Source organism: Leiobunum rupestre, chromosome 8 (assembly GCF_980474605.1).
Source record: "Leiobunum rupestre chromosome 8, qqLeiRupe1.1.hap1, whole genome shotgun sequence".
In the NCBI taxonomy this organism is placed as follows: Eukaryota; Metazoa; Arthropoda; class Arachnida; order Opiliones; family Sclerosomatidae; genus Leiobunum; species Leiobunum rupestre.
In genome coordinates, this window is record NC_143391.1 from 15,280,158 (window position 1) to 15,304,247 (window position 24,090).

Below are 24,090 nucleotides of genomic sequence, written 5' to 3' on the forward strand. Positions count from 1 at the left end.
AAATAAATGGTCCCCCGAAAAAAAGGAAATGAACAGGCGTGACAGCTTACGGTGTTTAATATCAAAGTTTTTAGCAACGACGTGTAAAAAATGCGAATCATTTACGTTGGTCGGCTGGCTGGGGCTTTACTCGGGCTCGTCACGTCCGGTTACCTAGCGAACCGCAAAATTTATCTAGCGCCGCAATGAGAGCGAGCAACAAGATACGACAACGGGGCCAGCGTAGGTCCGCTATAAACTACGACCCAATATCTTCGGAGGCTAGCGTACGAGCTTACGCGCCGGCCAACTCGGAACGAGGCCCGTAAAAACATAATTAAACATTACGAGTCCTTTTAACCTTTATAAAAGAGGCGATAAAAAGCGCTCTGTCTCTGCTAATGGCCGCTCTTAATAGAGAAAAAGAGGTCGCCGGACTCGGGGTACTGGCTGGCCCTGGCCACCACTCTCTCTCTCTCTCTCCTCGCTTTTATCCCTTAATAGGTAACTCTTAACGGGACGAAGCCGGGGCCGGCAAAGTCCTCTTTTAATCCAATTTCCGCAAAAAACCCTATTCCCTGCTAGGCGGCGACAGAGGCGAATGGGACCGCATTAAAGATGGATAAACAATTTTCTTTGGCCCACTGAGCCGCGTCTTTAATAATCCTCTTTTTCCCGTGTATTCTCACTAACACGATTCTTTTCCTCTTTCCTCCGGTATCGTCTTTTATTCCCGCTCCTACGCCCACGATCTCCCAATGGATGAATGGATGGAAAATCGCTTTACAACTGGAATACAAGAAGATTTGCCGGAGTTCACGGCGGTTTTGGGTGGCATGGTCGAGCTGCCGTGCAATATAACAGTCCCGGCGGCCGATGACGCGATCTCCTTAATCCTGTGGTACAAAGGGCACTCGGGACCGCCTTTCTACAGCATCGACGCTCGAAACGGACAGATTAACAAAGCCAAACATTTCTTGAATAAATCCTTCAACCGAGGCTTTTTCGAGGCATCGGGTAACAGTGCCGTTTTGAAACTCACCTCCGTTCAAGAGGACGACGCTGGCCAATACAGATGCAGGGTCGACTACCGATACGCGAGGACGCACAGCACCGTGTCAAAGCTTTCCGTTATTGGTAAGTCACCGAATCCATCAAATATACTGGGTGTTTCAAAAGGTTATGCAAAAATTTTAAGGAGTTGTAGGGGGTGAGTTGAGAAGTATGCTTGTTTTTTTTCCCATTTTCCTGCGATGAGTTAAAAAAGCGCCAGAGAGCTTCAAAGTGTGGCCTACTAGACCCTGGAAGTAGGTTGCAACAAGCGCAAAACCAAGCAGCAGGGACTATAAATTCTGTTTAAGTTAACTTTTTTACGCTGATTACCTCGATTAGTTTACAAAGTCCTTTTTTACCTATCACTCGAACCCAAACCATAATGTTCGCGTTTCCCTGCTACTTGGCCTTGCGCTTGTTGCAGCCTACTTACAGGGGCTAGTAGGCCACACTTTGAAGCTCTCTGGCGCTCTTTTAACTCATCGTAGGAAAATGGGGGAAAAACAGGCATACTTCTCAACTCACCCCCTACAGCTCCTTAAAATTGTTTCATAACCTTTTGAAACACCCTGTATAGTTACACTCGTGCATGGTATAAGAAACACGTACTTTGTAAAAACTTCGTTAGAATAATGCGATAATTTATTAAAGATGGCAATTATTAAAAAAAAACATTTTTCTCGGTACCACTAACCTCGATACAAACCTGTATCTAAACACGTTTTTCATAAGCGCAACGTTTCTGTAATAAGAAGCTGCGGCTAAAACGTTAGCCTCGTTATATGTATGAACAATTTATCAATTATACGAGTGCGTATTAATATAAACAAAGCAAACAAATTGTAATTAATCATTTAAAAAGTAATTTGTCGTTTGTTTCTAGTGTGAATACTTCAGATAAAATATTTTGCAAATAAATAACTTTACAGGCCTCAACTGACGCGAAGCTTATTCAGTATTTCCAAAACCCAACTTCTTAATATAAAAAAAACACACAATTTACAGAGTTTGAGATTAATTACTGCTATAGTTTTACATTTTAAAATTTTCAAAACTGTTTAAAAAGCATCAACCGATTTCAGGCGACGTCCAAAATTCTAATTGAAACTACCATAAAGATAGTTATATAAATTCGGTAATGAGGCGACACTCCAGAGGTAATACAAAGAAGATTTATTCTAGCAGAACCAGCAGATAAATTTAGGGAGAGTATATAGATAGTGCATATTTCAAGAGGCTTTCCAGACTAAGAAATAATAAATTTACGTAAAATTGTTATGAAACTGATCTTAAATAAGGATTACGTCCTTATGAAGGAATAAAATAATTACATTTCAATGTTTCGGATTAAGTTACACCTTTGAGAAAATATACCTAAAACACGGTCCGAGTATGAAACTAGCTAGAGTTGTAAGTCGGAAAATTTTGCAGAAAATTACTCAAGCCTTTTTTCCGGAAATGCTTTCGTATTTTTCCAAAAAAAAAAGGTTTCATTTCATGATTAGCTTAATATATTTCACCAATTTAAATTTCGCTTCACTATTTTGAATCCAAAAGTAAAACTAAATCTCTAGACTAGTCTAAAATAACAACCCTTAAAAAGTATGTATGTTTCAATTTTTTTTTCGACTTGCGGAAAATTTTCTGGAAATGTTCCTGGAAATTTCACCGCATTTTATTTTTCCGGAAAATTAACAACTCTAAAATTAGCTATTAAAAAGTTTTCAATGCTAGTTTGTTCAAAGTACCTCACACGAGTTCTAAACAACACCAATTATTTGTTCGGATGTCATGCTAGCATTATTTAGAAAAACAGGGTACACGACGAAATAGAAAATATTAATTTCAGTTGTATGGACTTTTTACCACTTCTTTAGTATTGTCTAATCACTGTTTTTTTTTCGTGTATCCTGGTTTATCACAATAGTTAGCTATAGTTTTAACTACTCGCACTGCTTCAAGTTATAGCTAGTAATTACGCTACCTGTTTTGTGCCTCGATGACTGAAATCAGTTACACACTTCTTGGTGGCTTGTCACTGTGGTGTGACCGCGGCTATAGTCAAGTTTCATATCACCTACTAACAACATGAAACTAACAAAATAAGAAAAATTGACCAAACATTTAAATTAAAGGAAAAAATGATCGATATTTCAATATAACTCGGAAAAATCTTTCTTATTCGCAGTGTAATTTTTTTACGCTATATAAGTAATTAAACCTTTGCTAACTAAATTAAACCAATAATTCCATTAAAATCTATAATTTGTATACACCTAAAAAAACTTTAAATGAAATAAAGCTACAAACCAAAAAACTCACAACCTTAAAGGGGAACGGCCAAGCTTTTTCAAATATGGCCTTATTTTCGTATCAAAAAATTAACAAGACGTTCAATATACTAACACGTACCTTTTTTGTCTTGAAAAAATAGTTTTTGGCCCAAAAAGTTGAAACGAAAAATAACGCCAGGTGTTTGGGTTTGAATTTTCGCAGCCATCTTAGGGGCTGCCGCCAGCGCCTATAACCCCGTACGAGCGATTTGCGAACTATCCTAACTTTTAAAATCGCGCAATTTAGGCTTAGGTCTCTTATAAGTGGAACGCACCGCGCGTGCAAAACAAATTTATTGCGTCTTCAGCAGCGCGCGCTTTTACTTTGTTTTTCTGTCTCACCGACTTCTCAGCAGGTGTCGCGGCGGGCACGCGCTTTTCGATTTCCCGAAATTTCTTTATTTTATTAAAAATTAACCACTCAATATTTTTTGATGCGGTTTTCGCCATAAATTTTAGTTTTTAATGGGCTATAGGGCTATCTAACTGGTTAAAGCTTGACCGTTCCCCTTTAATACAACGTATAATCCAATTACAACCTAAAACCGTAAAACAAGCTACAAATCTAAAAACCCACAGCTTTAATACAGTGTATAACCTAATTTAAACCTGGAACCCTAAGTCCACAAACCTAATACGAGCAGCAAACAACCAAAACACCAAAAAAATAAATCTACAAACCTAAAAAGTTCCAAAAAAAACATACAGCCCTTATTCAAACTATAACACATAAACAATATGTAAAAAATACCTTAAAAACCATTTAAGTTTTATTAGGTATTAAATTCAAGATTTAAGCCAAAAATTGCAATAGTAGAGCACTTTCTCCCTTAGGGCACATAAAAACTGTTTAGGAGTTTTGTATTTTCTAGAAGATTTCTGATAACAATTAATAATGATGAAAGACCATCAGCTTTATGCTCACCTCATATCTTGCTAATTTTTCTTTCGAAAGTACCGGACTCTCTCACTAGGATTACAGCTAAGACTTTCTCACTCTTGGTTCGACCGAATGGATATTGCTTCTGCTGGGCTAGTCAGCCAGCTTATAATGGATTCAAGTGGTTGTACTCATCTCACCAACGCTTAAACACATAATCCAGTTCGTTGAGTACATTGAAAATATTCACAAATTTCATCATATTTAATTTAACAATCAAAATGAACTTACAATTGTTAGTTGTAGAAATAAAAAATTATCTACACTATAAACTCTGCGCGATATAGCAGAGTTATATCATGGATAGTATATTTTAGAGGGTCGGTAAAAAGCCTGGTTTTTAGCCCCCGTAAACCAATCACACTAAGGAAGTCGTCCAAGGTTATTTGAAAAAAAAACAAGTATCGCTAAGAGTGGACGATACTGTTCGAAAAAAGAAAAAAGATAAACACGAAGTACATTTTTACGCCAAAAGGTATTTTTTCACGTTTTTATAGATTAAATATGATATACTAAATATCAGTTGATAGTTTTTATTGAAATAAAAAACCAAAATTAAAAATTACTAAACTATAAAGCGCAAAAAATTACGTAACAATATCGACCGCTTTAGATTGCCATTTTGAAATTTTAAAATCACGTGGTACAAACGACCTCGCAAGACTCCCTCGGAGTCTCTCGAGCTGATTGATACGCGGGGATAAATAAAATGCACTGTGGAAGGGTATCGAAAACCTGTCCTCTTAATTTACTGTCCATGGTTATATAAAGCCTCAGCGAACTTTTCTATGGTGAAAATGAGTACAGCTAAAAACTGAAAAATTCATAGTCTGAGTGACCGCTAAACAAATTTAGACTTTTAATTTTTTATTAAGCATTTTTCATCCTGAATATTTAGTATTCCGGAAGCTAACAACCTTAATTACTGCTATTTGAAGACAATTTGGTAAAGTAATGAAAATAAAACAGTCCACTGTGTATAATAATTTTTTTTATTATACACAGTGGACTATTTGTATTAATTACTACTGTCGACTTCAACGGGAAACGTTATAAAACTGCATAACTTAACTCTGGTTAGGTGACAGTAGATAAAAGGCTTTGACTATCTTTGGTCATATTGTTACATTTTTACATGCAAGGCTTTAAACTCGCGCCTGTGCAGTTGTTTTACCAGCTCCGCCCCAAAATGCAAATTATTTATTTTTTCCAATTCCACTTAACAGAAGGAATAAACTTTTAGTTATGGGTAATGTTTGTGGAAATTTTCTCTTAATAAAATTTTTTAGATCAAAATTATCATCACCGTTATTAATTTAATTGTCATCCATCTTAAACTTTTAAGTCTCTGCTTTTCTAGAAACAATAAACCTTTAAGCCTCTGCTCTCCTTGAAAAAATAAGGCCACAAAATTATATTAGTTCATACATTCTAGGTTCACTGACTCTACACATTTAAAACACTCTAGAAAACTAATTATTTCTCGTACTATAACACCGCTTACGGGAGGCTAATTGGTTGAATTTAATCTAAGAGTGATTATACAACAGTGCGTTCAATTCCTTCTTCTTAAGTTTTCACCATTCATATTTTATATAAACATTATCCATTATTCTTCAAGCCAGCTTTATTCATAGCGTTTAATCTTCATTTAAAGTTAACCATTTTCCATCAGACCAAAAATACGGCTTGATAAGAAAGACCACGTGTTTTTGCGTCAAAAATCTCAAAACGTGTTTTACTTGTTTAATATTAACTAACTTAAAGATTACTAAAATAATTTGTAAACAAATATTACAAATTACGTAATAATTAATGAAATTCCAAATTTCATTATATCCCCCCCCCCCTTCCAGTGTAATTTCTCAGGGAGGGGGGCTCCACTAGCGCTAAAACGTGACGTGGGAAACTTTTGAACTAATTTCGCATACGCGATTTTCGATTGATTGCCTGAGCCGTATTGAGCACGAGAGCAGATCTCGAGACGGCCGTGCCCTAACAGAAATCTAGAACTCAGTCTTCTAATATACTACCTATCTACTTTTCGATGACCACAAAAAGAGGGCGTATGGATAGTTTTTGGTATGCAAGTGCGCTAGCTACAATCTGAGTTTGAAAAGTTTCACCAAAATAAAAACCATGAACACGTACTCCTTTACAATTTCATTATTATCAATTTGCTATTACCGTTTCAAGGCTCATATTTAAGCAAATCGTTTTAAAATATATACATTTCGATCTGATGAATATGAATATCAAATCAATTTACGGCATGTGACGAAAATGAACTACATTTATTTTCAAACATTTATGAAATAAACTATACTTTATTTTTTTAAATTATTCCCAAAAAATATCTCTAATCTAAAATGTAATAAATAGGTCCCAACTTACTCCATCCCCCTTATATCTGCCTTTAAACTGATTTGGTAAAAGCATTTTTGTTTAAATTGAAGTTTAAAAATAACATATCTCCATGGTCATGTTATCGAAAGTTATGTCCTGTTTTAGATTTACACTTTTTTAAATTAATTTTGGTTCTTAGTTTAGTTTAGCTTTAATCCGTGATGGACAAACTCTGTTCTTTCTGGAGCCGATTGGAGGGTTTGGAGTCAAATAGCTAATATAAAGCATAATTGTTTGAACAGAATAAGTGAGAATGTCGTTTAGGTCACTTTGAAACAGAACGCCATTATCACTTATTCTACTCATAGAATTGATTACTTAGAGCTATCGTTCATCTCGCTTATTAACAGTTAAATTTGGACTCCAAGCCCTACAGCCACCTCCCAAAATGAGCAGCGCCCCCACAGGAACCTGATTGAAACCGCAAACACTAGTTGTTATATGTGGTTTTTGATTTGCGCCAATATTTTATAACTCCTAGCATCATCTAGGGGTGAGACATTTCACGGACTAAATCTTGCCCCGCTGGAAGTCCAGTGTATGAAAATTTAGAATAGATAAATATGTGGGCTTAAGCAATCGTGCCAAAATAAATCATTCCTATTTCATAAGATATGAAGCTAAGCAAAGGCGGAAGGTTTGTTGACTGAAGGCTTTGGTAGGCGCGCTGGTTACGCGTGGTTCGCATTTATCGTTCTTACTTTGTCGAAGAGTTCAATAGCGGCGTTTAGGGAGGAAAAGAAACGGATGGGGTCGTCGGCTTCTCAAACCTTAAGCCGCGGAAGAGATGGACTTACAAGGCCTTACTAGGACCGACAAACGGCTTTTTCTTTTTCTCGGAGAAAATTGAATATAGAGCTCCAACTCAAACTAATACTTTTCTGCCCGCTCCCGGACTCTCGCCTTCTTTTCCCCCAGAAAGAGTAAAACCGAATTGACTCTGTTTGTATAAAAGTTTACTGGAGAAAAATACGACCCGACTTTTCGATTTCTTAAATAGCTTTTTTTCTTTCCTATATTGGAAAGTATATATTTTCTCCAGCAAGATACACACGCGCGAGTTTGCTACCAGAGAAAAAGAATAAACTTTTTTCGAAGTTTTAACAAAAAAACTTTCGAATTATTATACGAAGCGAATAAGCAAATCGTTATTATTAACTATCCCTGATAATTTAAACTAAATGCCATTTTGGGATAATTTGTAATTCTTATTTCCATATGTATCAAGTGTCATAAGAGGCATAATTTTGTTTTTCCATGGGATAGAAGTACCAACATATGTACATAATCATTCATAGTATGCCATGAAAGCATCTTCATTGATGAAAACTTGTTCACGAGATATGACGTAAATTACATAACTTTCAACTCTGTGACGAAATACGTGTCATCTAGGAGAAACAAACAAAGCACCCCACACAAGGAGAACGCAACCCGTCAAAATTCGTGCATTTTCTTGTGTACATTTTTCATTGGTTAGACGCTTTAACGCCTGCTGCCGTCGGAAGGGGAAAATTTGGAAATTGTCTTCCCCCTTTCCGTAGGGTCAGTCCCCCTATTATCGGTCGCTCCTATTATCGGACAGAATTCTTTTTAATATTATACAAAAAAATCCCGCGAAAGAAAAACCAAACAAAATACATTTTTCTATAGGTTGTATCTCCATTTATATTTCAGAATAGTTAACAGGGGCGCCGGCCCCTGTAGCAAGAAGAAAGCAGCATCGAACCAGGGTCACTAAGTTTTCTTTGTTTTAAATTAAGAAGGGGGAGAGGAAATTACTTTCCCTCCGGTTTTTGGATATTATTTTCAAGTGCTTTAGTAGTTGTTAATTATACATTCTTGGTATCAATGAAAAGACTGAATATTTCACTATAAATTTTTATAGTAAAAATGGCTTTGCGTTTTCTTATTGCAAAGAAACAATTCGATTACGTATTGTAATTAAAACCTTATTATCGGACACGTCTTACACTAATTTTCGGATTGCCTGTCAGACATCTATCATGAATATTAGTTCAGGGAAATAAGGATTTAACGTAAAAAAAATTATAAACAAGGGAAAATAAACGGGAATCGATTCATTAAATAAAGTTAAATAAGGGGGGGACATTTTCCGACGTCAGAGGGGTGAAACCCCCCAGATAACGACCGCCCTCTAGAATATTTGGTCTTTGTTTAACTTTAGGACACTACCACGAGAGATATTGAAATTCACGAAAAACCTAAACTCTTCATGTGGCATAGCTCGCTTAGGGGGTCACTGAATAACGAAAATACAATGACCTTGAACCAAGTCGTCACGGTCATTAAAAATTATTACTAGAACGATTAGATTAGTTACAACTGAGAAGTGTGAACCAGATCATTTTACATCGAAATACCTGTAATCCGAGGTGAATTATCGAGGCTCGATGATGTCTAGGGGCCAAAATATAGGACCAATGCCTTCTAGAGCCCGTAACGAGGTTAATTGATATCTGGGGTTGGTAATTAGGTTTTATGCTATCTGGGGCCCGTAATGAGGTTTGATGCTATCTGGGGCCCTTAACGATTTAATTGATATCTGGAGCCCGATAACAAGGTTCGATAAAATCTGGGGCCTGCAACGATGCTCAAAGCTTTCTAGGGCCCGTAGCGAGGTTTGATGATATCAGGGGCCCATAAAAAGTTCCGCTGATACCGGGGCTCGTAACGAGTTCCCATGATATCGGTATGAAGAACTATTATTAATAGGGCCCGCAGCGAAGCCCTATGTTGTACAGGGCCTTAAAGAAGCTCATTTATTAAGAGGGCCCGCAATGAAACCCGGTGATGTCTAGGACCAGTACCGAAGCTCTATTATTAACAGGGCCCGAAACACGCTAGATGTAGTCAGAACCAGTGGAAATGTAGATAATGTCCGGTCCTAAGGGCCCTTTGTCCGGTTGAAAGGCACCGGTGTCCGAAACTTAAGTTCATGTGTCCGGTTCTTAGCTCCTAGTGTCCGAACCAAACGTACATCGTCCGATAAAAGGACCAGTGGTGTCCGATTCATTATCCAAATGTCCGATAATAGGTACTCGTACTAGCCAATTAATTTTTCAATTTAGCACTAATTTACATATTTTTTTAAAAACAATTTCAAAAGCATCTAGTCAATAATGTTCCATATTCCATAGTTCTGAGGTTTAAAAAAGGCTCTCTGCTGTTTACCTTAGTTTAAAAATGAATTTTCTATAAGTTGTCCGATAATAGAGAGACTGACCCTACCAACATATGTACATAATCATTCATAGTATGCCATAAAAGCATCTTCATTTGATGAAAACTTGTTCACGAGATATGACGTAAATTACATAACTTTCAACTCTGTGACGAAATACGTGTCATCTAGGAGAAACAAACAAAGCACCCCACACAAGGAGAACGCAACCCGTCAAAATTCGTGCATTTTCTTGTGTACATTTTTCATGGGTTAGACGCTTTAACGCCTGCTGCCGTCGGAAGGGGAAAATTTGGAAATTGTCTTCCCCCTTTCCGTGAAATTTGTACACAACACTGCGTTAGCGTGTTTAAAGGCTAGCTGCGTTCTCCTTGTGTTTGTTGCTCCTAGGTGTCATCTACTTTATTGAAGGGAAACGGAAGTTAGTGAAGCGGGTTTTGAAATCGCGCAGAATTCCTCCCTCATTTCTAACCTTAGCAACTTATAGTTTAGTTCGCGCCTCGCGATCACCTGATTTCGTTTCCATGGTCACCTCTTCAATAGCGCAAAAGTATAAGAATTTTCTGGTTTTGAGTATACACTTATTGTATATTCCGTGTGAAACAAGGTATCATTGAAATTTTATCTATGTAAATGTTACACAGAGTCACACTATTGGGTAGTATTTATATTTAACTATCGCAGTTCGTATTATCATTGTACACGATGCTGCAGGCCCAAAAAACATTTTGACTTATTCCAGCTAATCAAATCTTTTTTATTCTTTTACATTACCCTCGATTTTCTAATTTATTTCCAGTACCGCCAAAAGAAGTGGCCATATTCGACGGCAGCAACAAACATTTATCCGGGGTCATAGGTCCTTACAACCAAGCGGAATCTTTAAAACTAACATGCGAAGCGTTCGGAGGTGAGTATGATAGAAAAATACCAAAATGGGCGTAAAAACATCAAAAGTCAAACGTTTTATCGCCATTCCGAGGAAAATTCCCAATGAAATATGAGATTGCTATATCGTGTCTCGAATCCAAAACTAAGATCCGAAAAGAGGGCGCCGAAAGCGGCCCAGAAAGAAGGGAATAAAAGCGAACGGATTTTCGTTCTGTCTTTGGGGAAAGTATGAGAAATATCGCTTTCCCAAACGAGTATGAAGATAGATGGTTGTCGGACGGTTCGCGGGGAAATCGTTGCTGTGGTTGGAAAACTTCCGTCCTTAATAGCTCCCTCCGCAGATACGTAGGAGGAGCCGACGAGAGGACGATGTTGCTTAGGCGCCCCCAGCCGAACTTGTAGGAGAGAGAACCCAAAACGATGGCCAGGGGTGGTGAGGGGGAATGGGGAAAGCTCTTCATTTGCATTGAAAGTCGTGTTGAGCTATTAAACCGCATCATTTAGCCAGCCCCGGAATAAGAGCCTCTCTAATTAGTCATACGGCACATTTTGCCGCTTCCCCCGTGTCCAAAATAGAAAAGTCTACCTTTCACATTTTCCGGGGCGATCCCTTCTAGAGGGGTGAAGGGGGTGGTGTACCTCTGGCATTTCGGCCAAGCCTCAGAGATCCTCTCGGTCCAGCCCGCTAACTCCGGGTACGCTCAGAGCTTTAAAGTGCAAATGAGCAATTATCAGTCTCATCGATCCCGCGCTCCTACTAAGATTCGGGGATACGTTCCTCGGTTCGGCTTCTTCTTTCCAACAGCGCTCGCGCCTTGATAGCCCTCTTTAAGTAACGACACCGTAGCGGGCCAGCGATTTAAATTGGTGATTTAGGGGGTTATAGGGTGGGACTCCTTTTTTGGGGTTGCAAAATCGGGCCTGTTCCAATAATAACAGCCTCGCAAACCTCCTTCTAATACGTTGTCGAGATTCGCTAAAAGCTTTAGAATCGAAGGGGAGGTGGCTCGTTCCTTCCGGATAATAGGCCAAAACCGCTATTAAAATCGACTGGCCTTCGTATCTTAACCCGATAAATAACGATTAAAGGCAACTTTTGGGAAGGTTCTCGAAGGAAAGATGGTTTTAAGGGGATCGGGCGGAACCGTGCCGGGAAAGAAAGGGTGGCGGAGCCCAGGGACCAAATCGCGGTAAGCTGAGCCGGCAGCCGTGGGGGATGGAGCGTCCGACTTGTTTCATAAATCACGGGACTAAAAGCGCGCGCTCGCGGGCCTATTAACTAGCGCGCCTTTTGATTAATGACATTTGCCAAAGGCGACTTCGTAAGTGGCCTAAAACGTAACGTTCCGTAATTGCCCTAGAAGTTAGTAGGAGTGAGTTCCGGTATTAATCGTTTCCGCGCGTCCGAACTATCTTCTGGCAGGAATTCCGCCTCCCAGCGTCACCTGGTGGCGCGATGGCAAACAGCTGGATGACACTTACGAGACGACGGAACAGGGCAGCGTTAAGAACGACTTCTTCTTCAATCACCTTCACCGAAAAGACTTAATGACCACCATGGACTGCCAAGCGGCCAACAACAACGAGACAAAGCCGACGTCCCTCTCCGTGACCATCGATCTTAACTGTGAGTGTGGCCTCCTTCTCTCGGGCCTCCCAGCACCACCCTCCCGTTAGCTCCGGCTTTTTCAATTAGCCGCCGTTCCTTTCGGGCGTCTCGCGAATTAATTTCCTCGGATGTTTTCGATGAAGGATCAATAACGCGGACCATATCGCTCGAAAAATTACGCGTTCAGGCGGGCCATTCCATTTTGGCGTGGCGCCGTTTTAAAACGAACCGCCATCTCGAAACGAGCCATCCGGAGCCAGAAAGGGAGAAAGAAGAAAGAGAGATGGAGTGACTCCTCCCGAAGTTCTGGCGTGTCGGAGGATGGCGGCGGGGAAAACTGCTTCTTCGCGACGGGAGAACGTAGCGGAGACTCTCCGGCGTGTCAATGAAGGCCAAACTTTTAATTAAAACGAGCGTTATTCCCAAACACGATTTTTCCGCGTTATGATTAGATAACCTAATTCTTCGGGACTTGTAAAATTTTCCCTCGCTTTTAATGGGAGTCATATTTTAAATTTCCTTCGCAACTCGGTAAAGACAAATAGAGTTAATAGACCAGAATGCGCGTTTGAATGCGGCGGCCCGTAAATTCCGAGTGAGGAGAGAGAGAGGCGCGGGGAAAAAAGGTTTCCCGAATTCCTGGAAACGTAAAAGAGGGTTTCACGGTGGTTGGATGTTGCTACCGAAAAAAGGAAAGCGGGAATACGGCGGATAATAAATTACCGTATCTAAGGTTATAAAATGTATTTTAGAAGGTAATGTATATTTTGTTGCTGATAAAAGTATCTCGCTCTCTTTATTCTACACAAAAATATCGCGGTATATTTTTGGTCAGAGTCTCTTCTTAAGCCCCGGATGAGTTCGGCGTAGAAGCGATGGGAAGAAAAAACCAATTTGATTTAGTGCGGGCCAATCGATTTGCAGTACGGGGCTAACTCGCCTAATGCCGTACAATTTATCAGCTTAGATTGATTTCGCAATCCCAGAGTCCCTCCGAGGGTTCGAACAGCCCCGCCACCTCGCCCCGCCGGTAGCCTCCAATGATATATTTCTAACGTTCCTTACGCGAGGAATACGCTATTTCGCCTTTCTCTTATATTTTCCATATACGATATCGCGTGTAGAGTAGACTTAGATATACCGAGTGAACAATGTATAGGACCGTACTCGTTAAAGATTTTTCGTGGTATTCGCGAGAAGGCGGGGGGGCATCTAGTATCTTCATCGACACCTGGTGAATGCCTCTCTCTTTATTTTATCGTGTTTCTGTGGCTGGCTGGCTCGTCGAGGTCCAACAAGGCGTTATAAGCTATTCCCCGGGCGGAAATAAGAAATCAGAAGGGAAAAAGAGTGAGGCGACGGAGAAAGCCGCCACGAGATTAAACATTGGGCCCTAAACACGGCTCGCTAGAACAACAACGATCCGTAATTTCCTGCCAGACTGTCCGTGTCAATCAACGCGCATCGTTTTCCCTTCCTGATCCTTCTCGGCCGCTCTACGCTCTTTTCATCCTCCCTTCGCCGTTCACTCCTTCCTTCCGTCTTCTCTTTCAAGCGGCCACCGAACCCAAAAAACGCGATCTCTTTCGCTCGTGTCTTCGATCTGGTCGACTGTATGTATGGTCTATATAGGTATAGCGGCGAACAAAACCACCATCCCCTTAATTCCAGACGATTCCTCGTATTTTTTCCTCTTAACGTATCCCGATCGCTTACATAAATCCATCGGTGGTCTCGGCCATTTGGTCATTCTTTCGCCGCCAGTGAAGCCTCTGGATGTCAAGATTAGCAGCCGTCGACAGCCTCTCATCTCCGGAGACCGTTCCGAATTCGTCTGCGAGTCTTACGGCGCCAGACCCAAAGCCAGAATCATTTGGAGGAAAGGCGGCACGGAAATACACAAAGTGAAAGAGGAGACGTCCATCGACAGCAACTTGACCACGAGCACGCTGACCTTTATACCCCGCAAAGAGGATGACGGACAGTACCTCAGTTGCCGAGCCGATAACCCCATCTTGCCCAGCAGTTTGATGGAAGACGGATACATCATGAAAGTCCACTGTAAGTACCGCGTCCTTTCTCTCATCATCGTCGCTCGTCGTATAATCGAGCATCCCCGCTCGAATAGCGACAAATACGGAGCCACCGGCTCGAAAATAATCCTCTTCCGGTCGTTTTATCCGGGCCTCTTTAGAAAAGCGAAGCGCCGCTCCGATTATAACTCGTACGAGTATTTTCAATTTCGAATAGTTTTCCCTTTTTGGGTTGGAGCAAATACCTTATCGCTATTCTACCCGTTGGTCTTCTATAACGGTTTGTACGTAAGAATTCGGGTTTTTTTTTCCTTTTAAGGAGAATTACTCGCTAAGCGAATAAGGCGGAATGGAGAAAGTGTGTTTTGAGAAATTTGCTTATTTTGGAATAGCCTTTGGGCGCAATATACGTCTAATATCTTAAAAGGGAGATTCGAATACTGGCGAAGGTGGAAGCGGAAGAAATAGAAAAAGAAATAAGCACTCGCGTTGAAGTTGGAATATTATTACATTCGAGTAGAGAGCGGAAAGGGGCCAAAATAGGCCAAAGGGCCGAATGTCGCTCGGGCGAAAGGGAAAAGGCGAACCTCTTCGTGTTTAATAACTGCCGCTTTTCTGATAAAATAACGGAGACTTTTATATTCCTCCCGCTGCTATCCGAGGGAATACACTTTTGAGAGCCAGCCATTTTTGAAACTAGGTAAAGACAATAAAAAGAAGCGAGCGAAGGATTTATAGGTTTAACTATACCGCGAAGTCCGCAACCTCCTGGCCCATTTCGAAATTTTAAAAGACGTAAAAACGAATAAAATATCGCGGGAATAATACCAGAAATTTAACATTAAAGAGCAAGAAAATGACTCCTAATAGACATCCGTAAACAATCAGAAACATTAGACGAAATATGCCTATAACTCTACCGCCGTAAATCGTACCGATATTTCAAGCGAAAGAAAAGAGCATTCCATAGTCGATAGTGCGCGTATAATACGCGGAAGATGCTCGAATGAATAGACCGTGGGAGAGGTTTCTGACTACTGATCGAAGAAGCGAAAGAAAAGAAACGCTGAATCAGTACCTCCATATAGAGTTAGACAAAGGGATTAGCTTCCTTCAGCGAGCCAGCGCGGTTATTATCAAGTGACGCTTGCCTGGCTCGCGGAGAGAAAAAAAGGTACTCACTCCTAAATACGCGGAGCTGGGGTTATAAGTCCCGATGCGCGATCAATCCTCGAGTATAATCTGATTTATTTTTCCCCCGAAAAGATACCACTTAGTTTATAGAAGAAAAAAGGAAGACAAAAAGAAATATATATATATATATATATATAGATAGATAAGAGAGACACATGATGAATTAGCCTTCCACCAGGGGTGGGGGAAACCGGCGATGGCAGTATTTTTTCATTTTATTCGCTTCCATTTTTCCAAGGGAAAACTTACAAGCGAAAGAGCCCATTTTAAAAAGGGGTATCGTATTTAATTTTCTTCGGAATTCATCCCCTTGCTTCCCCCCTCTTCGTAGCGAAACTCGTTAATGTTTCGACGACTCTATTAGATTAGCGCATTTATCAAAAAGAAAAGGGGAAAGAATGGATTTTTTTTAATGATTAATATCCCTCGAGCCGGCTTCTTTAGCCATTTTCTGGTTCTTCCGCAGACGCTCCTCAAATGTCCTTAGCCGCCATCGACGGCCAGACGAAATCGACCGTCAGGGAAGGCGCTACTATCAGGCTCTTCTGCAACATTAGCTCCAACCCATCCATCGTGGATATCGCCTGGTACTTCAATAAGAAACCCATGTTCGGCAACGCCAACATGGGACGAGTGGTGCAGAATCAGACTCTGGTCCTCGAGAACGTCACCAGGAAGGACAGGGGCGTGTACCACTGCACGGCCAACAATATCGTGGGCAAGGGAGAAAGCAACGATTTCGTACTGGTAGTTTTGTGTGAGTGGAATTGATCTCGTCTCTTTACATCGGGGGAAATAGCCTCGTAATTTTCTTTTAGCGCTCGGCATCAATTCGACGCGACCAAGTTTGCTTTTCCGAGTTTTTTTTCGCTTCGGATCTCTACTGTTTGAACAAAAAGGAAGCAAACTCCAGCGTGTATAGAAAGGTTGGGCTAGATCACTAGCCCAGTAAATTAGAGTTCAATAGCTAATCAGCCAAGCTCGAAGTTACTCGAGAGCTATTTCCCCGGAGACGCGCGGGCCTTAGTTCGCAAAAACCGGGGAAACCCGTTCAGTTTAAGCAAATATCGAGGCAACTACTCGTTATATAGCTAATACCGCTGCGGGCTGATATAAAAGGTTTACTTCATTTATCGCCGCGTGCAGTCGCCCCGGTTTGCAAGCAAAAGTTAAAAGTGGTCTTCGGAGCGGCTCGAGGCGAGCAGGTAAAGGTCACGTGCGAAGTTGAGAGCGATCCCCCCGAGAACACATTCATGTGGAAATTTAACAACACGGTGATCGAAAGAGACATCATTACCGTCTCCAGTCACAAACATCGAAGCACCGCCACCTACACGCCCAAAGCGATGAACGACTTCGGCAATATGTACTGTTGGGCCGAGAACTACGTGGGAAGACAACGAACGCCCTGCACCTTCAGCATCTTACCCGCAGGTAATTTGACCCCTTTCTAACGAAATTAGCATCGATGGTCATCTAGCGTATCTAAGACGCGCCCCGCTAGACGACTAAAACTATAATCAACGCGATCGATCGACTCGCTTCGGGTATACGTAACGCTGTTTAAGTTTAGAAACTTCCGAATTCCAGTTTATAACGAAACGTGACTACCTCTTATTATTAATGAAAGACTGCGATCATCGAATTAGCCCGCGGTCCTGTAGGCCAAAGATCTCAAGTTCAGAATCATTAGGCTAATGGCGACGCCCTCCAACCATCCAGGACAACGTCGATCCCGTAACTTCCACAATTTACAATTACTTCGGCGAGTATTAGCCACCAAACTCGAAGCGGATCATCCCTCGAAATGACGTTAAAAGCTAAACCCAAACAAATGGCCGTTCACATCTCCCCTCCAAAGATTTTATTATCCGCACGTAAATTTAACCACAGTTGTTTATGCCCAAATATATATAGGTAAAGGAAATTGTACGATAATTTTAACGTATATTCGTGGAATATGAAATACGATGGTAAGTCTACGCTTAGGTCTATCGTAACTTTATCGAAGAATAAAGTTTTACAACCCTTCCGAACGAAGTAAGACGAAAGTTTAACCAATGACCATTTTAAATCCCGATATAAATCAAACGGTTTCGCGTTAAAGGTCATCTTTTAACGCGAGCCATTCTTTATTACACGGCGCGCGAAGAGAGGAACGAATAGACGAATGACTCTCCATTATTCGTCTTCATTGTGTCTTTTTATGCAGAAACACACATCTCGCCGCTGAAGGGCGTTCACGAAGCGAATCTTTTGATCTGTAGCTTCCGAGCCTCGTCCTCTCTTCGCTCTCTTCTTTCTCGAATAATTTCCCGAAATAGCTTGACACACCATTTCAATTTATTTCTAGGCCTAGCTCCGCTCTTCTCCCTTTCGGAAGCATTGGCGCACTGCCGCGTAGAACACCCCCGAATAGAAAGAGTGATATAAAGGTCCCCAAACCATCGTCGCCCGACTATTTTTTGCTCGAGAGTTGGAGTTTTCTTGTTTTCTCTCTCCCTCGTTTCATCCTTTTGTTGTATTATGGAGGTCAAAATGCTCCTATTGATCGTTTATAGCTTTTCTCTCGCCTACGAAGCGTGCGTGCGTGGGACCGGCCACCTCGAAGACGCCCTTGGGTGCGGGGCTACCAGGAATGAAAGACGCGCCGAGGTGTCAAACCCGAGGTCTTTCCCAACAACAAGAACAATTGGAAGAAGCGAAATCGCTTTTCCTACTACAGCGGCTTCTTCAGCCCGCGCTTCTTTTAAGCGCGCCGTTTCTCACTGCCGCTATTTCTTTCGGGCCTCTTATACGCGGCTGCCATGCACTGCCAGCGTCTTCGCTTGCCCAGCGCGACCCCCTCCCCTCTCGGTTGCTCCATCTTCTTTTTTTTTGTTTCGGTGTCCTTCGCGCGACAAAAGGATCTAATCCTTTTTTTCTCGGGAGGCATTCCTGAAAAACGGCTTTCGATATCTTTTGGATGCTTTCCGCGCGCGAGTTTGGTTACCCCGGTCGCCACCCTCGCCAGTATATAGTCTAATTGAAAATGGGATTTCTCTTTCTATATTTATCTATTTCCAGCCCCTTTTTCATTTCGCCCCCTTCGCAGTCCGCCCACTTACGCGTCCTACGTCGCTTCATACGTGATATAGCTTTTCTTTACCGAGCCGCTATCGGGCGGGGATTTTTTCTTCTTTTCGGTCCTCCGTGTCTCTCCGACTATCAGGACCTCCGGACCCGCTGGAGAGTTGCTTTGTGACGAATTTCACGACGGAAACCATTACGGTGGAGTGCCAGCCGGGAGACAACAACGGCTTACCTCCGAGCTATTTTATCGAGCTTTACAATACGGACAGCGATAGACTGGAGCGAAACATATCCCGGCCAGACTCTCCCAATTTCCACATGGATGGATTACCTCCCGGGACCCACTTCAGCATGGTTCTCTACGCCGCCAACGTCAAAGGCAAGAGCGAGCCAGTCACGTTGGCCGTATCTACCAAACCAGCCGCCCAGAAGCAAGTCGGTAAGTACCCCGGAAACTTATCTATTCTAAAATGACATCCTGATTAGGGATATCAATCAGCCGGGTCTTGTTAAGGGCGCGTAACCCTCGTAATTTATGCCTAGATAAATTGCCTCGCCGAAATTGTTAAAGGTTGTAAAAATTTAGTCCTTTAAATAACATCTAAATTGCTCTAATACCGACTACAAATTGCCAACGGGTAAATAATTATTAATCGCTGCGATTAGGAAATGTCGATATTCAGTCCCGCTATTATATTCAAATAGTGCTTACTGGAAAATATATTTTAGCGGCTAACAGTTTAAAATATACAGAAATTATAAAGAGGCTCTAGGAACACCTTTGGCCTATACAAGAATGTATTCACTGACACTTAATGATAACCCCCCGGCACGAAAAGAGAAATGACATAAGGTCACCCGAGTGCGTGCAATCGCGTCGGAAACTTACTTTTTAGGGAACCAAAAGATGATATTTGATTGAAATCATACCAACATTGTCATTCTAACTAAATATAAATATATGCATAATTGGCGTTTTTCACATAGAACTCGGCGGAACACAGTGGCGTAGGAACAGGGGTAAAATAAAACCCCCTTAAAATTTGAAAAAGCGCTAAATTGGTCCCAAAAAGGCGCCAAAAGCCTATCAATAGAGCGCTAAAATGATATTTGTACTCCCCTTAATCCGAAACGTACCTACGCACCTGGCAGAACAGCTAAATTATAACCGCCAAATTTGCGATTATTCAAAAAACTTTCGGTTAACTGTTTGTTTCTGTATATTATTCGCGGTTATACATCGATTTAATATGCAAAAAATAGGTTTTTATTCAGATAATTTTTGGTTATGGATAAACACAAATAAAACGGATATTAGTTATCCAAACCTCGAGCTCTATTTTTACATAAATATTCTGGAATATTCCAATTTACAGTTTTCAAAATATTTTATATTAACCGGTTGAATTGAAATTTGTTACATTAATAAAAACAAATTCTGAACATTAATGGTTAATTCAACATTTCAGCCAGAGATTCCAACAGTTGACCGGTTTCACCCTTTTTGGGCTCATCAGTAGTGTGTAGGAATTCTGGCTTTTCTCCGATATCAGTAAAACCTAGGAGCAACAAACACAACACCCTACACAAGGAGAATGCAACCCGTCAAAAGTCGTGGATTTTCTTGTGTACCTTTTTCATTGGCTAGACGCTTTAGCACCTGCTGCCGTCGGAAGGGGGAAATTCGGAAATTGTCTTTCCCCCCGCCCGTAAAACGTTCAGTGTAAACGCTCGTGACGCTCGTCCAATGAAATTCGTATACAACCCTTCGTTAGCGTGTTTAAAGGCTAGCTGCGTTCTCCTTGTGTTTGTTGCTCCTAGGTAAAACTAATATAAATATATATAGGGCACCCTGGATGTATATTAATTTCTATTTGTAAAATTTCAATTTTTAACGCGGATCATTTTGTTAGCAGACCACATAATATCAGACAATAGAGAAGTTAATGGTTTGAATACCTTAAAAACACGTATTTGAAAGGTGCCCCCCCCTCCCGTTATTCTTTTATATTAAGGCGTGCCAACATATTTCCCTGAATAGAAAGATTCGTTTAAAATTTCACCTCGATCAGTTTTCCCGATTTTGAGAGTTTTTTTTTACTGCACTCCAAAATTCCAAAAACTGGTAAAAAAGCGGATCCAATATCAAAGGATCCTTTTAAACGTTGGACGGAATTAAAAAAAGAAGGCTCACGTCGTAGAGCTCGATCCGCAGAAATGAGCTTTATCGTAATTTCCTCGGTGAACGGTAGGGGGCGCGATCAAAGCCGCAGCCCCAAAACTCGTTTCAAATAACTCAAAGGGCGAAAAATACGCCGTAGAAGGCGCGCGCTCTATGATATGATCAAAAAACCCAGCGCGGAACAGAAACTCAGCTAGTCCAAAGCCTACGGCCCTATTTTCCGGCGCGCGCGAGATGATGATCCAGAAGAGCGAAGAGGCCATAAGCTACCCCGGCGAAGGGAAGGAAAAAAACGTATTGGCGAAAATAAAGTCCGCGAGCATAAACACTTTATGATGAAATTCCAGGAGGGCCAAATTACGTTTGTGATTAAAGATATAAGGCACAAAGAAGTGCCGCCGCGTCTTTTAACACCGCGCCATCTACCGGGGCCCCCGCAGTTTTTCTTTTTTTTATTATACTTTTCGCAATTTCTTGCCCCCCGAAATTCCCTCATCTTTTTATCACCCCAATTCTCGGGAGGTTGGCCGCGCCACCGAGTTATTTGCGGATGGCGCGGAAGGGGGCGATGGAAAGAAGCGAACCTCGATTTTTTGCCCTTCTTCCCCGCAACACCCTCCGTACGAGATGCTTAAAGCTCTTCTTTTTTCCATCGCTCTAGACTGGAGGCTGTATAATTCTTAGTTGTCTAGAAGATAAGGTGCTTTGGTAACCGCCGCCTGTAACAAAAGGAGTAACCTCCCGGATATAAAGCGCTTCAGTCTAGCCGAGTCCCGCCCTCGCTGCCTTCTATCATAGCGTTCGAAAGATAGCGAGCGCCCAAAGAGCGCTGTCCCGCTTATAGTCAGCCCCCTTTTTTCCACAGCCATCTGATGAAAGATAATTTGTGGGAGAGCGAACATACGCGCGGGTATATCTCCCTCATCCCTCCTTTGAATTTTACACGCCTGGACAGAGACAGAATGTGACCCCAAGATTATACCTCGACCCCCTTCTTAACGCGTCTTCTCATTTAGTTGCGACCAAATGTTGAAGTGGCTTTCCGGCGTCACCGCCAGAAACGCGAGAAATATCTCTCTCCACGCGTGAATTAGTGACGTATTTTTCGTGACAAGATACGAATAGAGAGGACTTATAGACGCTTCGTAAATTTGGTGGGCATTCTGTCACTGGAGGGCGATGTATTCTCATCTATGTATCCGTGGACATTTGGGCGAGGGACGTTTTGTAGGAGAACGCCGACTTCGGTCATCAAAGAAAGCCAAATGAAAAAAGAATTCTTATACGTTTGAACAACCGTCCGGTCATCGACCTCCCCCAGTTTAAACATTTCTAATTTTCAATTATGCCCAAGTAAATTCTATTACATTTTCCAATAGTTCATATTTCTTAATGTACTTTTTCAGTTGCGTCTTTAGCACTTCTAATTTTCTGTTAAATTAAGGTCAATGTGAAAGAACACATTTGGATCAATTTTCAAAGCAGTACGTCATTTATGAACAATTGATTTATTTTTTATTACCATGAAAATTCCCACTGTAGGAAAATCGGTAAAATTAAAAATGAAGTAGTTGTTAGCTTTTACGATAAATTATTTAAAGATGACGCGTGATCCGCTTAGAATGCGTACAATAAGCTAACTCTAAACTATAGAAATTTTCTGCGAGCTTCATCTTTCAGTTAAGGGGGAAGACTACAGTGGCCATTGTCTACTTTCGCGCTATTTCAAGCTTAACTCTTTTAATTTTGTATTTTAACTTACAAAATTAATATTTAAGTGTAGAACAGCCTTTTACTTAGTGACTAAAATAATTTTGACAATTTTAAATTTAAAAGTAAATAAGTTATTACGTTTTAATTCGGACCCCCGGAGCAAAACAAGTTGAGCAAGCGGCCAAACTACCCTTTAGTTAGGACCTTATATCTCGTTAACTATTAATATTAGAATTATCAAAATTATTTCAAGCACTAGAGGAAGGTTCAGCCTAATAAGAAAAATATAATTCAATTATGTTATTGTTAAAACTGACACGTTCAGCTTGAACGAAAAAGAGGCTTTTACTGTATTCTTCCCCCTTAACATCCAAACTTTTGAGAAGAGCTTCGGGGGTATTTTCTAGCAACTCATCATGGATAATTTTTAGGAGTTTAGTGGTAGCTGTATTGTGTACAAACTTCTATTCAAGTTGCGATGGATGGGTTAAACTATTTAATATTAGCCACAATTGAGAAAATTGCAGACGGAACACTACCGATAAAAATAAACGATAATTTTGTTGCTGCATAATCAAAACACACCTTGTACTAAAAAATGCGGATATAACCGAATAAATCCACTGGTCTGGACAATTCATAAAAAATCCGGATTTTTTTCCAACCCTGGTTAAAAGTAATAATTTTTAAAGATTATTAATGAAGAGCTTCTGAAGAATCACTGTGTAAGATATCACAAAAAATATAAAGCTTTAGGGTTAGTTTACTTAATTTGACATAAAAAATATATTCTAGACCACAGATGGTTTGTTGGAAATTCCATTCATTGTATATCCTAAAAATAGAGTACATTTTCATGCCAATAAAGAGTTTGGGCATTCAAACGTAGCCCTGTACAGATTTTAACTCTTAAGGGTTTATGGCCCTTTATTATTTACAAGAACTTAGTTGAATCTACTATACAAATTTTGGACCAAGCGAGTTAAAATATACTATTTTTAATCTAAGCCAAGTGAAGGAGATATGACGAAACCTACAAACGTAGTTCTCTTAAAAACTCTCATACGCAAGATTTAAGTCTATTAGTAGTCCCTTGATTCACTCGCTAGGTTAATTAAATACGCAAAATTATTACTTGAGATAACTCTATTATTCCCCTAGAGAAACTTAAAAATAAATCATATTTAATTTAATCTTTGGATTATTTAAAAATAAATTCGGGGCAAAAAAGGTTAAAACAGTGTAATAAAAACAATTTTTCTCGAATTTCAGGTTTTTCCACTGTTTCCAAGTAACCTGATATTATTTTAGCATGAGAGCTAGAGAGATAATTTGGCTTAATAGGAAGTTCGCTACCATCATTCTCACGCATAGAAAATTTTATTCTAAGCTCTCACAAGTGTTTCTATTTTATTTAAAATTTCCCTGGCATTTTTCAGGTTTCGAAATATTCCTGGTTTGAACGAATAAATTTGAAAAT

The 24,090-nt window shown here is 40.6% G+C and overlaps 1 protein-coding gene across 3 annotated transcripts in view; it reads left to right on the top strand.

The window, feature by feature from the left end:
* Positions 1-24,090, top strand: part of LOC149932473 (kin of IRRE-like protein 1) — a 70,914-nt gene that overhangs the window by 35,479 nt on the left and 11,345 nt on the right. For all 3 annotated transcript variants that reach the window (XM_090156139.1, XM_090156140.1, XM_090156141.1), the window contains exons 3-9: positions 781-1,116; positions 10,716-10,826; positions 12,231-12,434; positions 14,181-14,477; positions 16,110-16,400; positions 16,790-17,077; positions 18,855-19,154. In XM_090156139.1, the coding sequence (XP_090012265.1) occupies positions 781-1,116; positions 10,716-10,826; positions 12,231-12,434; positions 14,181-14,477; positions 16,110-16,400; positions 16,790-17,077; positions 18,855-19,154 (1,827 nt within the window). The remainder of the gene's footprint in view (positions 1-780; positions 1,117-10,715; positions 10,827-12,230; positions 12,435-14,180; positions 14,478-16,109; positions 16,401-16,789; positions 17,078-18,854; positions 19,155-24,090) is intronic.